Genomic DNA, 13,290 nt, shown 5'->3' on the forward strand with positions numbered 1-13,290 from the left:
AAGAAATACTAAATTAAATTTAGTTTTCAGTCAATGTTATTTTAAATTTTGAATCCATCTCTGTGAGATAGGGAAGTTCTTGGGTTTCATTTCCACCGTTTCACCAGATATTCTACGGAAAGTTACTTGGTCGTGAATAAATTTCTTGCAGAAGTTTATCTTGTAAAGAAAGCAGCTTTTGATGCCATCGATAAATTCACGCCGGCCGTTTGTTGAATCACTTTTCAGTGAACTGGGACGAGACCCATGCCAGTCCCCACTTCAAGTTAGTCAGCACGAATTTCAACGCTTTGGTCCATTGCTCCTCGGAGTTGAACTGAATCCTAACAAGGGACAAAACAAGTTTCGAGTAGTTAGGAATTATCAATTGAAAAATGGCAACCTAAATTGTCACTTCAACATTTCTTTCTAAATTCAGGCCTTTACTTTGGAATCATGTTTATCCGTGAAATGGTTAACTTACTTTATAGAAAATGCTCCGCCAGATCCGCTTGAATCGTGGATTTTGCCTTTTTCCATCCTACGGAAAAACGCAAGAAAAAAGAATGTAAGGAAACATAACTGACTGAATGTTGGAAAACTTGAACGTTTGAGTGGATTAAGAACCCTGGTTATAGAAAAAAAGGGGGGGGGAATGTACACGTGATTTTTTCCCTTCGTGTGTCACCAGTCACGTGCTGCCGTATAAATTGCACGTGCTGATGTTGGCTATTTGATTGGCTAAGACATTTGGGAAGCCAACAAAATGACGAAAAAAGTTGTTAGAAGTAGAAGCACTTTGGTGCTCTTCTATACGTAATCTTGCTTTTCGTTTTGCTTCAGTTCGTTTTCTTACAACGAGAGCGTGGAAACAAAAACTAAACCGCAGAAATTACTGACAAAACCCTGTTGAGTAATTTTAACGCGCGCGCTCCGCCGAGACGACATTTTCAAGGCAAAAAATAGAGATGTTTGCCGTAGAATCTTTAGCGGACAGAAAACTAGTGAAAGTAGCCAATGCTTGCGCGCGCTTTAGACCTGGCAAAAGGAGGAAACATTTTTTTTTAAACACTTTTAGCGCGCGCATTTTTCCCCATTTTTTTTCCTTTTTCCCCCCCGGGAATTTTTTTTTTCCCCGTTTTTTTTTTTTTTCAAAAAAAAAATTTTTGGTTTTTCCCCCCGGGGAAGGAAAAAAAATCTAGGAAATTTAAGGCCGGGAAAAACGAGAACACATTGTTGCGGACACATTGTTGCTCGTAATGTTTCTTGGGTGAGCAAACGAGCTGCCCAAACCGGAGAACATTTGTTTGCGGACACAAAACGTTTTCTGAAAAAATAAGAAACATATTTTGTCTCAGGCACAAATTTTGTGTCCGCAACAAATGTTGCGCGCGGGCGAAAACAGGGAAACCTCGCGTCCGCAACAATGTGTCCTAAGTCCCCGGTTTAAGCTCAACTATTTATTTTATAACAACCTTAAAATTGGATAATTACCTCCTAATCAGTTATGTCTTGAACTAAATTTTGCCGCTGTTTTTTTTTTTTCAAAAGCGAGCTGCGTTTTCAATTCGAAATTTCCTTCGTTTTTTATTTGTTTTCGTCTACTTTCTCCCCCCCTTGTATATAAAAAAAGACAACATATCTATACTTTTCTTTGATTTATTCAAAGTTTTCTTATGTCACAATCCATTTTGAGTTTAAAAAATCCAGTCAATTTCGCTTACTAAATCTCATTCAGCGTGTCAAGTCCTTTGTTCTCTTTGAAAAGCCTTATAGAAATCTAAAGTCACAGTCTTGTATGTATAGAAGGAAAAAGAAATAAATCACAGTCCTTTATACAGTCAAATGTTCACTTGCGGGCGGATCGTCGCCTTCTGCGAACGCGGCGTGCTTTCTTGGGTGCGGCTCTCCTGTTTGCCTTGCGCGCACCTCTGTAGTATTTCCTTCCAGAGCGCCTCTTGGCCGCGGACTTTCCTCGTCGGGCCTTGCGTCTCCTGGTAGTTTTCTTTGCTTTTCTTGCCTTAGCCTTCTTGGTGGCTTTCTTCACCGATTTCCGGCCAGGGCTCTTTGACTTTGATCGGGAACGAGATCGCGATCGGGAGCGTGTCTTCGAAGCCGACCTTGATCGTGATCGGGATTTTGAACGGGATCGGGATCGGGATCGGGACTTGGCTCGAAGTTTGAACGCGTTGCCGCTTTTGATAAGAGCTTTTGATTTCACTCCTCGTGCCAATGCAACTCTTACTTGCAGAGGTGAAACAGTTTTCGTTCCACGCTGCGACGAAAGGTAGGCAAAAATTGCTTTCGCACTTGATCCATTGCGGTCTTGCAAGGCGGCGATGGCATTGAAAACTGCCTGGCTTTTAAGAGGTCTTCTTTTCCCTCCCTTTCTGCGGGCGGCCTTCTTTCTCTTGGCTACGACTGCTTTCTTAGCACCTCGGCGGGTTTTGGCCATTTTGGAACTGTTCTGGCGAATTTTTTAACGGAGCTAAAAAATGTACGTCTGGACAGTTCGGAGACTAGCGGCAAATGATTTAATTCCTAGGGTACACGTCATAGACATAATTGCCAATTATCTAATTAACGCAAGATTGTAAACAAGTCATTAGGCTAATTTAATGAATAATTAATGACGTAGTGGCTACGTCACAAATGCACATTACCAATTAGGAAAGTTTGTAAACAAGTCGAGAATTTTTGAAACAAATATTTAGTGACGTATCCGTGACGTCAAGAATGGTCATTACCAAATTGTCACGCAATCTTCTACTCGGCGTCTGCGTGACGCTCGATACTAATCCTACAATAAACGGAATAAAAACTACGGCAAATTCTATTTTAACCCTAAATAATTCTGCATTGAACACACGCAACATCTCTTAGATCGTATAAAACCTTACTGTTATATAAAAAGTAAAACCTAGTCTGAAGGGAAATTTGTTGGAAAATTTACCATCAGCCTAGAACTATGACTGAAAATATTTATATTTCACGTAACTGAGAAGAAAACCTTCGAAATTCTTTTTTTTTTCTCAATTTTTTTCCAAGCTCTCACCTGTATGGAAGGCAAAATCTTTTATCCACTTTCTCTACCGCTTCTTTAAACTAAAGAGAGAAATATATAAAAAAAAATAGACAGGGTCTTACAGCTCTTAAACAGTTTCCATCTCTATTCGTTCGCAAGTTAAATATCTCTTAAGGTCGCTTGCTCAAAAGAAGAAACCTTCCCAAGTCGCAAAAATTTGCATTTAAAACTAGAATTAGAACATTTCCCGAATATCGTTCGCATAGAGGATAAAAGAACTACAGTTTTTACAGAACTGAACCATTGAAGTGCTTCTAGACGCAGTTTCAAAGCTTTCCTCGTAAATAAAACCTTTTTTATGGCTACAAGCGCTGACGAGCTCTAGAAAGCCAGTTTTACAGTATTATTGAAGGCCTGAAACGAGGAACATGTTTCCGGAAACACTCATAGCGCGCGCATGTTTCCCCAATGTTCCCCAGTTTTGCCGCACGGGAAGCATTGTATCCAGCGTTGATTTTGTTTCCAAGAAGCAAAATTTGCTTCTGCTACACGGCAGAAACATTTCTTGTTTCCGCGCGGCATGGAAACATGGCAAAACGAGGAAACAGTTATGCTGGAAACATCCTGGAACATGTTTCCTCGTTTTGCCGGGCCTTAAATTGGAATAAATTTGTTGTTTTGCGCGAGCTCGACGTTAACTTTTGTTGCACTGCTTTCGTCATCTGCGCGCAACTTTCTCTACGGAGCGAATTTTGCTGTAAAAAGTAGATTTAAATACCTGCTGTAAACAATCCAAAAATCCAACCATGGCTTGATCAAACCTGGATAAAACAGATAGGGAAAAGAAAACTGAAATCTTGCGAAGTGACATTTTTACATTGTATCAATCAGTTGAACTACAGCTGAGGAAGACAAATTTTCCAGGATTACGCTTCCCTACGATGAAGAAAAACAATTTATCGAGCACTTTTCGCTTCTTGTACCTCTATGAGGCCTCTAAGTTTTCGCTATTTTCGAAGCGCGAAAAGGAAAGTTATTTACCCCGGCAGCAGAACGTATTTTCGCGTCTGCATGTAAAGCCTGGTTTTCACTAGCGACGCAAGCACAAGCGCAAACCCGAGAAAAGAAAAAAAATAACCTTTTTTTTTCCCCCAGGCGCAACAAAAACCAAAAAATACAATCTCTTTTTTTTTTTTTGCGTCGCAGCCCTTTTTCTCGCTGAAATAAGAGCTTTTTCTCTCCCCGCGCGCGTGTATCTGCCCGCGCGCCCCTCGAAAAAAAAAGGGTAAAATTTGAATTTCATTGCAATTGAGTGGATTGATTTAATCCAGTGGCTCGGATTAATCGCCGCAAAGAAAGGGGGGTTTTCAGTTTTTTATATAAAACTCTTTGCGCCCCCCCCCCCCCTAAGGGTAGCAACAACTGTAAAGAGAAAAGGAACATTAACATTTATGATTTGGACTTTCAGGTTGAGAATTCTCTACTGCAATTTAGATCGAATATTTTTTTTTTATATATTTTTTTTTTTTTTTTTTTTCTCTCGAAGTCTTTTTTTTTTTTTTTTTATTTTTTTAAAGACTTTTTTTTTTTTTTTTTTTAAATTATTTTTTTATATAAAATTTTTTTTTTCAAAAAGTAAACATTGTAATTCTTTTAGAAATTGGTTAATAAAGTTTTTATTTAAAAAAAAATGATTTAGGAACTACCAAAATTTACTTTCGGTCAGGTTTATAGAGCGGTTTAAATTGTCAAAATCGTCCCAGATATGAGCAGGATAAAACACACTCACACTGAAAACCGTATCTAATATATTCTGGCAACTAGCCAATCACCGTGCGCTTTCTTCCGAATCAACCAATCACAGAATAGCGTGTTGGCGCGCGCTCAATCGAGTGGCGGGAGAAAGTTTGAGCGACCTCTTTGACGATGAAACACGAGGTCGACTTTCAAAAGTTTCGCAGTTTGCAGTACATTTATTTTACGGTTTTAAATTTAGAGAGAATAAGTCTGTTCGGTTTATCCAAACATTGAAAGGATAGCTTGAACTGGAAAGCTTTCAAATGAAGAAATTAGCGGAGAAAACTGCGAGGAAACTCTCTCTTAAATGAAGGCAATACTTCAAGTTGAGGAAATTTGGTAAACGGGATTAAAACATCGTAGGTAAGCTTTTAAATTTCAATTAATTTGCTCTGAAAGCGTTGTGGTTGTTTTGTTTAAAGCTTAAACTTATTAAGAGGCCGTTTAATGTTTCATTACTGCTTTTGGTGGAAAACCCAGGCTTAAACTTTAAGCTTATTTTTTTGACATATACTTTCAAAACTTGAAAAGTTTTCTTTTTATTATTATTTTACATTAAAATTCATGAATGTTGTTGTTTCAGGCATTAATTAACTAATTAGTTCATTGACTGCAAGTCTTAATTAGCAAAGTGACCAACAACGCATGCACAATCACAAAAGGAAGGGTAGGGAGGGTGGGGGAATGAGCAGAAAACATTGCCAAGAAAATTGGAGATGGATAAGGTACAAACAAGTAATTCAGACTTGCTACAAGTCAGGAAAGGTCAGGGAAAAATAAAAATCTTAAAAGTTAGGGAAATGTCTGGAATTTTTTTTTAAGTGAGGGGAAATTGATGATATTTTGAACAAAAAGTTGGGGAAAATTGAAATTACACCACGTCTGGTTTAATACTATTGAAGGCTGGAAGAAGGTTTTTCATTGTGATCTCAGCAACGTTTTTCTTTCGGGAGCAAGGTGAGACTGAGGCTGCGATACCTATATCTGCCATTTTTACTTATTTGGTCATGGAAATTTTATTTTTATTTGGGAAAAGTCAGGGAATTTAAAAAACTGATGTCTGCGGCAGCCATGTAATTCTCTTTTTGTTTTACTCTATTCCCACTCCTCCCCTTTGCCCCATTTGGCCACAAGATTTACTAACCCCTCTCTCTTGTGTAGTAATGAACATTGTACTCACTTTGTGTCCCAAAAGAACCTAAATCCTCCAGAGCCATATCTGACATGAAGATGAGAGGAAGAGTTATTAAAAAGAGTTCATTTTAAAAGAGAGCCCCAGAGTGAGTTATGTGCCTGGTTTCACTGAGATATCCATAATTTTGTCCAAATATCGCATTTCCACAAGTAGAAAGGGAGTGTATTCAAGTATAATAGTACCCAGCTATTACAAAATTATACCCATCATAAACCTTAACTGGGTAAGTCGCTTCACTCTCACAAGCTCAGTGCCACGCTTTTACCAGGAGACATGTGTACTGGTAAAATTGTAATGACCATCTGACAAAAAAGCTTGAAGTAGCCTGTGAAAGCAACCCATGCAAGAGGGATAGCAATTCTCCTAGTCACTTCATGCTACATAAATCAGAATTCAGGGTCCGCTTGGTAAGCCACAAACCAACTTTTCAGAACTAGGTAACATTAAAAGAAATCTTACTAAGACAATCAGAAAGGAGATTTAATTATTATTCCGAACTTTGAAATGATGAAGCTTGAATCGGCAATGCATTTCTGCTAATATTGTGATAAATTAGTGTGCTACTTACAATGGAAGATCTTTTGATTTGTCTGTAAGTGATTCAAGATAAGAATGATTTCCATAAGGAACCAAGCGATACCTAAAACAAGACAAAAACAGATTTAAATCTGCAAGATACAACAGCATGCACAATAAAACTGTATCTGGGAAACACATTCAAGTGTCTGGGGTTGGATAACAGATAATGGATAATGTCCTTCAATGTGCACAGATGCAAAATCACTGGTTTGGATCCCTTACCACAAAGGTGTCAGGGGGTCCTTCAAACAAAGGGTGCTAAATTTTGTAAAGTGTTCCTGGGTTGAGTGGCATTCCCTCCCCGTGACCCCCACCTCAGGATACCCACTTCTCTAATCTGAACTAAAAGCCTTCAAACAGGGTTTGTTTGTCACAAGAGTTCTCTCTCCCCTAAATCTCAGTGTGACCCTACACATAACACACACAACCCTTGGGTGTGGCTTGCTTCAAGCCAACTGCTGCTCAAACCAAGTTCAACACACTATGTTGTCACAAGGATTTTTTCTTTCCTTTACAATTTGATATCAAATTTCTTTCTACTTCTCCTCTTAGAATGTACAACGGCCAACAAGGTAAATTAAACTGAAAACCCTATCAGAAAATTCCTTTCTGTCTCAGAAACGTTTTATTCTAGGCATTTTTCAGCCTTACCTCTCAAATGTTAGGTTCATCTTTCGGGCAAGAGAATGCAGTAATAAAACTGTCTGACCCCAGGCAGCATTAATTTCACTCCACTCAACCTGTGTAATAATCAACAAACCATCAGCTGGAATTATTGCAAACATCACTCAAGACATAAAAGTTATTTAACAGAAATCACATGCATACTTACATGCATTATAGAGAAACTTACCGGTACACTTGGAAGACGTCCAAGTCTAAAGTTATTTATTGTTCCAAAATGACCTTTATGCCTAAAACAGACCAGGTAAAATCTCTGTTACTTTCACCAAACATTCAAAATACTTATGCTGACTTGTAGGCTTGCTGCAAGCAGATCCTGTTGGCCTCTGACCTATCCAGGGTTTGTACAGGTCCTGGAAAACCTAGAAAGTCCTTGAGTTTTATTGTGGCACTTTCCAGGACTGGAAAGTCCTGGAAAAAGACAACTCGTCCTGGAAAGTCCTGGAAATCTTTTAAACTCAAGAAACACCAGAATTCTCAGAACTAACATTATAAGAAATGTATGGCAGACAGTAAGGAGAAATAATATTGAGATTTTAGGAGTGAAAGGGTTAATGTGAATTTTGGAGTCTGGAAAAAATCAATCTCGTATACCTGCCAACACTCACACCTCACGCCTGCGAGTTTAAAGCTTCGATCTCACGCCAACTCACGCTTACAAACCAATTTTTCATGCCTGGCAGAAAAATGTGAGTTTTTACAACCAAAACGGACACACAATCCAAAAAATATGTAAACTCAAACCAATGTAAGAAAAGAAAATTCCATGTAAAATGAGTAAATGAGGATACTTTCTCCGAAATCTCAGAGTTTTGACCAGAAAAGCATGTTAAACGGGGTTGTGTTTAGCAAAACACGTCAACGCACTAGGGTTGGGATATGTTCGGAACGTCTTTGGGAGGCTTTGGACATTGTCGTATCTCTTCGGAATTCCTGGCAATCTCAGGATAAAAATCTCAGGCCTTTGACCTAGAAAAAGTTGGCAGGTATAAATCTAGGTCCTGAAAAAGTCCTGGAAAATTGTTTGTGAAAAAGGGTACAAGCCCTCAGTGCTCGAAGCTTACACTCGTTCACTCGTCAAAAACGAGTTAAATTTCCTACTGGACGAGTGAAATTTCCACTTACTCTTGCTCGGGGACGAGTACACTGTTCATTCCCTTCATTCGTCTTTGATTTTATATATCTTGAGTTAATAAAAATGACTATTAATTGCATGCTTTGTCTTCTATTCATGATCGCGCATCCTACGACGCCATTTTGAAATTCGTGAGAAACTTGGTTTGAGAAAGCTAGAGGCATTCGCTGTAGACAACAACATTGTAGGGGCTGTGATCACCAGTGAAGCGCGGTAAACTTGTGTATTCCAGCTGATCTAGTGAGTTTTCTTTGCCTAGTTGCCGGTAAAAATAACATCAGTGGTAGCTTGCCGTAGTGTTTTTTTGCTATTAATAAACTACTTTAAGGGGACTGGTTAAAGCACACAAAAAGGTAAAACAGCCTCTGTGAATGAGATGAATGAAGCAAGTTGCATCGATCGGTATGCCGAGTGACGAAGGCTGCTGACGATGGTGATTTTCTAATAAGCCTTTATTTGAAAACCATTAATAGACTGACATATTTCAGATGACAATCATCCTGTTCTTTATTTTCCTTACTGTGTTCTTTGTAAAAGCAAGTTATGAATTATGGGTCCAGTTAAGTTTCCTCTAGGACCAGTAAAAACTTCTGTCCACTTGTCCATGGAAGACTACTTGCAAAAGTTAGTTTCGAGCACTGGCCCTGCCTAACTCAAATGATTCCCTTAGTGCAGGGCCTTCTTGAAGGCAATAATCATAAATGAACTTGTGAACTTATGCTCCAAGCTCCTTTGATGGAAAACAATCTCAGAGCAGTTTAAACCAATAGTACATTACTTTCCATTTTTCCAAAGTATAATAATGTATAAAATTATTTTTTACTTACCAGATGTGAAAAGTGCTGTTGAACACATTTGTCTTTTTGAGTTTGTCCAGCTGGGCTTGAGCATATCTCATTTGATTATCAACACTGGACAGAAAAAAATATATATTACATGTAAACATACTATTGCCAAAACTCTGAAGAAGTATATGTACATTGAACGAGATGTAAAATGATAAAACCAAACATGTTTGCCACTGAAACATTGTTAACATTGAGAACATGACTGCTCTATAAGACATTGTATAGAGATCAAAATAACCTACTGTGGAATTCAAACAATTGTTAAAGGAAAATTGCCTTGTCTTTTTTCTGGTGTGGTTTTGGGATTTTTCCCTGATTTGGGGGATTTTTCTATTTCTGTTGTAGCCTTCATAAGGTGTACAGCTGTAGTGTCAAAAATTTTCCAGATTTCCATCTCCATACAACCTCTTCTAGACCGCTCAAATTCTCAATGGTCGGCATTGTGACATAACACTGCCTACTTCATTGACTCTTGTTCCAGTCAGAGTGCTTACATAAATCATTAACTATCTTCCTCGTTTGCGAGTCTGGGCTGCCTGTGCCGATAGTGACTAACCTTTGTTGCTCATCTTCATATTCTAACAACTCCTTCTGATATTCGCTGTATTCCATCCAATACTTCTTTTCTTCAATCTCCAACAGTTTAGACCTTACTTTTTCTGATTCCATTTTTTCAGCCACTTTGCCTCTTTCCATTTCAATTTCCTGCAATTGACTAATCAGTTCCTCTTCTTCTTTTCTAAGTCCCGCAAGTTCGCTGGACAATGCATCGCCATCTAGTGAGGTTTTATCGTTAAGCTTGTTGAAGAATACTTTATAGTCTTTGAGTTCATCTTCTGTGATCTTTAGCTGCTGGTCTAGCTGATCAAGCAAGGTGTCTGTGCACTCTTCACATAATGGGTGGTCAATGCTTGACTGCCCAGACATAATGTCAAACAGCTGAGTGGTGACCTACGTTAAAAGTAAACCAGACAGTAATGAGAATTAAACTCTGAAAGATTCTCATAAAACTCTGAGCAGGTTAAAATTTGATGATCATGATAGTCACAAGAGCACATGAGAGTTTCACAGGTCAAACAAGAGCTACAGATTGGGATTGTATGGGTCCTGGAAAACCTGGAATTTTAATCTGGCAATTTCCAGGACTAGAAAGTCCTGGAAAAATACAACCAGTCCTGGTTGTATCTAGAAATCTGTTAAACACAAGTAACATCTGAATTCTCAGAACTAACATTATAAGAAATGTATGCCAGACAGCAAGGGCAAATACTACCAAGATCTTGGGAGTGAAAGAGTTAAATGTGAATTTTTGAGTACTGGAAAAATCGATCTGAGTCCTGGAAAAGTCCTGCAAAATTGTTTTTGAAATAGGGTATGAACCCTGTACAGATTATTTGAATTCTTGTCAACTCATGTTCGTCCTGGGCAGGACTTTAAAAAAGTGCTATCCAGTTGTCCAGGACAAGCAGATTTTCCTTCCATGCAAGTAACTTTTCATTTTTACTTGCTCAAAGGGGGAGGGTCCAAGCAAATTCACTGCTGACTAAATCACCCAATAACGCATGCAACTGCTTGGGGCAAGCAAGCAAGCAAGCAAGCCCCTGGTTGGGGCCCAAGAAAAATTTGAGAGCTGCGTGTCTAAAGAAAGGGTGCACTTACTGGAACAAGGGAACTAAATTGAATATCACTACAGCAAGTGTACAGTCTGTAACGTTTCCTACCTTAAGCCTGTGGCTGAGGTTTTCTGTGTTGATTGGCTGGGAATCTCCAATAACAGTAAAACCACCCTCTAGAGATTGTAATCTGAAAAAAATAGAGCCAGGATTATAATAACAGTTAGAATTAAATTACAAGTCAAAACAATTTTGTTCTACTAACAAACAGAGAGGTAGCAATTGAAAGTTATTTTTGAGTTTCTTATCTACACTTGCATGTATGAGGAACACAGTAAAATTTTGACAAAAATCAGGGACTTTCACTGTATTTCCCAAGTAAGTGTACACATTTTGACGCTAACCTTGCCGGAGGAATGATTCTTCTTATGACGGTGTCATCTTCCTCTGCATTAACAGGAGTCTAAAAGCAGTTTTCATGACAAAAATTGATTGACAGTTATATATATATATATATAAAGAGAAAAATGTACCTAAACTGCGAAGGGACTAAAACTGTGCAACAGTCCAGTCCCTTGGCAGTTTAGGTGCGATAAGTTACAGAACATTCATAGTTTCAGTGACAGCCACAGTGAAGGAGTGAATAAGGTTCACATAATGCTATAACTAACAATGACTGTTAGTCTTAGAACTTCTCAAACTCATCAATAATTTATCAAGTTAAAACAAAGAAAATCATAACTGTGAAGGAAGTTTGGATACCCGGTGTTAATTAGCATAGATTTTCACGATTTTTTTTATCCGTCTCTGTAGTTTTTGTTTTAATTGAGAAGACATATCAAACACTTGAGACAGTGAATCATCGGCTATCCAAACACCTTGAATTTCGTCAAAAATACTCTGCTGCGAGTCATATTTTCAACTCTCTTCTCTGTGTTTGGATATCATGCTGAAACACTGTCTCTTGTTTTTGATATAATAATTTATTATTACACATCAAATACCGGTATACTATATCTAAAACACTGGTTAACAGAATAAAGAAAACCATCGACCAGGAGACATCCTTGATGTACCACAAAAATCTCAGAATATTAATAAACAAAAGAAATGAGTGACAGTCTGACAGTAAGGAGATTCTATACATGTATCTTGTGGCTTGGGACTAAAGGGGTTAACAATTAATAGTACCTGATGTGAAGTAGAATCATGCCTCCCACTTGCATCTTCTCCACTATCAGTCTGATCTGCAAATTCTGGGAAGGGTGCTAAATTACAAAAATATAAAATTAAAGCAGTTTATTTTTACAGGGATGTTGATAATGTACTGTCACACCACTCAATAAATGTTAGATTTCTTTAGATTACATGTCGTCCTGTCAGCTCTACCCCATACACTTCTCAAATTTTGATTGATCAATTAAACAGAATCATTAGAAATCTGCAAAAACGTAAGTGGAGGAACTTTTTATATGGCAACAACTTTGCACTGCCCCCCTCCTTACCCCCACACCCCCTCCCCCATTTCTTAGTACCTTTGGATCTGCTACCCTAACTGTTTTAGTCAGCAGTTTAATATACACACAACATAAAAAGAATGATTAGCAAAGAAAGATTACCCAAAAAGTGCCATGACTGTGTGAAAGGAGAACCAATAAAAAAAATAAAGGGTTTGTGAAATTGCTTGGGTACCAGTACAAAATCAGGTAAATGAAATATGATATACATTACTGTATGCCTACCCAAGCGCTTATTATTGACAGTGTGCACTGTGCTTATTATTGACACTGCACAATGGGGCCTGAAGGGGTAAGATGAGAACTGGGATTTGGGCAAATTTTCACTGGAAAATGGGAACAATAGAGCTGGGACTGGGATTTGGAAAATCGGGAAAACAGTAGGCTGGGAAATGGGATTTGGCAAAATTTGGGTTGGAAAATGGGATTTATAACCTCCTTTTCAGGACCCTCTGTACAATGACACAGTACTCACTTGAACGTTTCTATTAATTTTGTGTTGTAAAAAGTAGATTAATTTTAATATAAGCTCAACGACAACAATGATCTTGATCACTTGATCATATATCTCTAGCTAAGAATTCACTTTCAACGCCATGAACTAACCTGTTAGCTCTGCAATCGTTTCTCCATCCAAAGACAACAGGGAATGGTCCAGCTTCAAAGGTTGATAACATCTTTGACACACGAAACTTACGTAAGTTGTTCCTCTGACTTCTTTTGCGGAAGCCATATAGAGTGCAGTGATTAGCTTTGAATTTCTTCGCCGTAAATAAAAATGTTTGGGTCACATAATCAGCACTAGAACATCGTAGATTTTGGAGATCAGCGCTCCGTTATAAAGAAACTATTTGCTGAGGAATCAAAACAGAAACGAAGATTGCCATCTTGTTTCTTTCTTTGACCAGCCGGGCCTTC

At 38.3% G+C, this 13,290-nt stretch overlaps 2 protein-coding genes across 2 annotated transcripts; both read right to left on the bottom strand.

Moving 5' to 3' along the window:
* Positions 1-2: 2 nt before the first annotated feature.
* On the bottom strand, positions 3-13,134 carry LOC144630548 (beclin-1-like). Its single transcript, XM_078488909.1, has 14 exons — positions 12,979-13,134; positions 12,047-12,123; positions 11,260-11,318; positions 10,964-11,045; positions 9,799-10,193; positions 9,222-9,305; positions 7,429-7,489; positions 7,227-7,315; positions 6,565-6,636; positions 5,982-6,020; positions 3,783-3,825; positions 3,035-3,084; positions 464-520; positions 3-323 (listed from the first exon to the last, which is right to left on the bottom strand). Exons 1-14 carry the CDS (start codon positions 13,103-13,105, stop codon positions 218-220), a joined length of 1,341 nt encoding a protein of 446 aa, XP_078345035.1. The 5' UTR covers positions 13,106-13,134; the 3' UTR covers positions 3-217.
* On the bottom strand, positions 1,623-2,521 carry LOC144630549 (uncharacterized). The gene has a single exon (XM_078488910.1). It carries the CDS (start codon positions 2,432-2,434, stop codon positions 1,829-1,831), a length of 606 nt encoding a protein of 201 aa, XP_078345036.1. The 5' UTR covers positions 2,435-2,521; the 3' UTR covers positions 1,623-1,828.
* Positions 13,135-13,290: the final 156 nt, after the last annotated feature.

This window comes from Oculina patagonica, chromosome 11 (genome assembly GCF_052425735.1).
Source record: "Oculina patagonica isolate OP01 chromosome 11, crgOcupat, whole genome shotgun sequence".
NCBI lineage: Eukaryota > Metazoa > Cnidaria > Anthozoa > Scleractinia > Oculinidae > Oculina > Oculina patagonica.

Coding starts and splice junctions, on each gene's coding strand:
- LOC144630549 (XM_078488910.1), bottom strand. CDS start 2,434: ATGGCCAAAACCCGCCGAGGTGCTAAGAAAGCAGTCGTAGCCAAGAGA.
- LOC144630548 (XM_078488909.1), bottom strand. CDS start 13,105: ATGGCTTCCGCAAAAGAAGTCAGAGGAACAACTTACGTAAGTTTCGTG. Junction 11,046..11,259: donor AGAATCATTCCTCCGGCAAG/GTTAGCGTCAAA, acceptor TATTTTTTTCAG/ATTACAATCTCTAGAGGGTG. Junction 521..3,034: donor AGATTTTGCCTTCCATACAG/GTGAGAGCTTGG, acceptor GTTTTTCCGTAG/GATGGAAAAAGGCAAAATCC.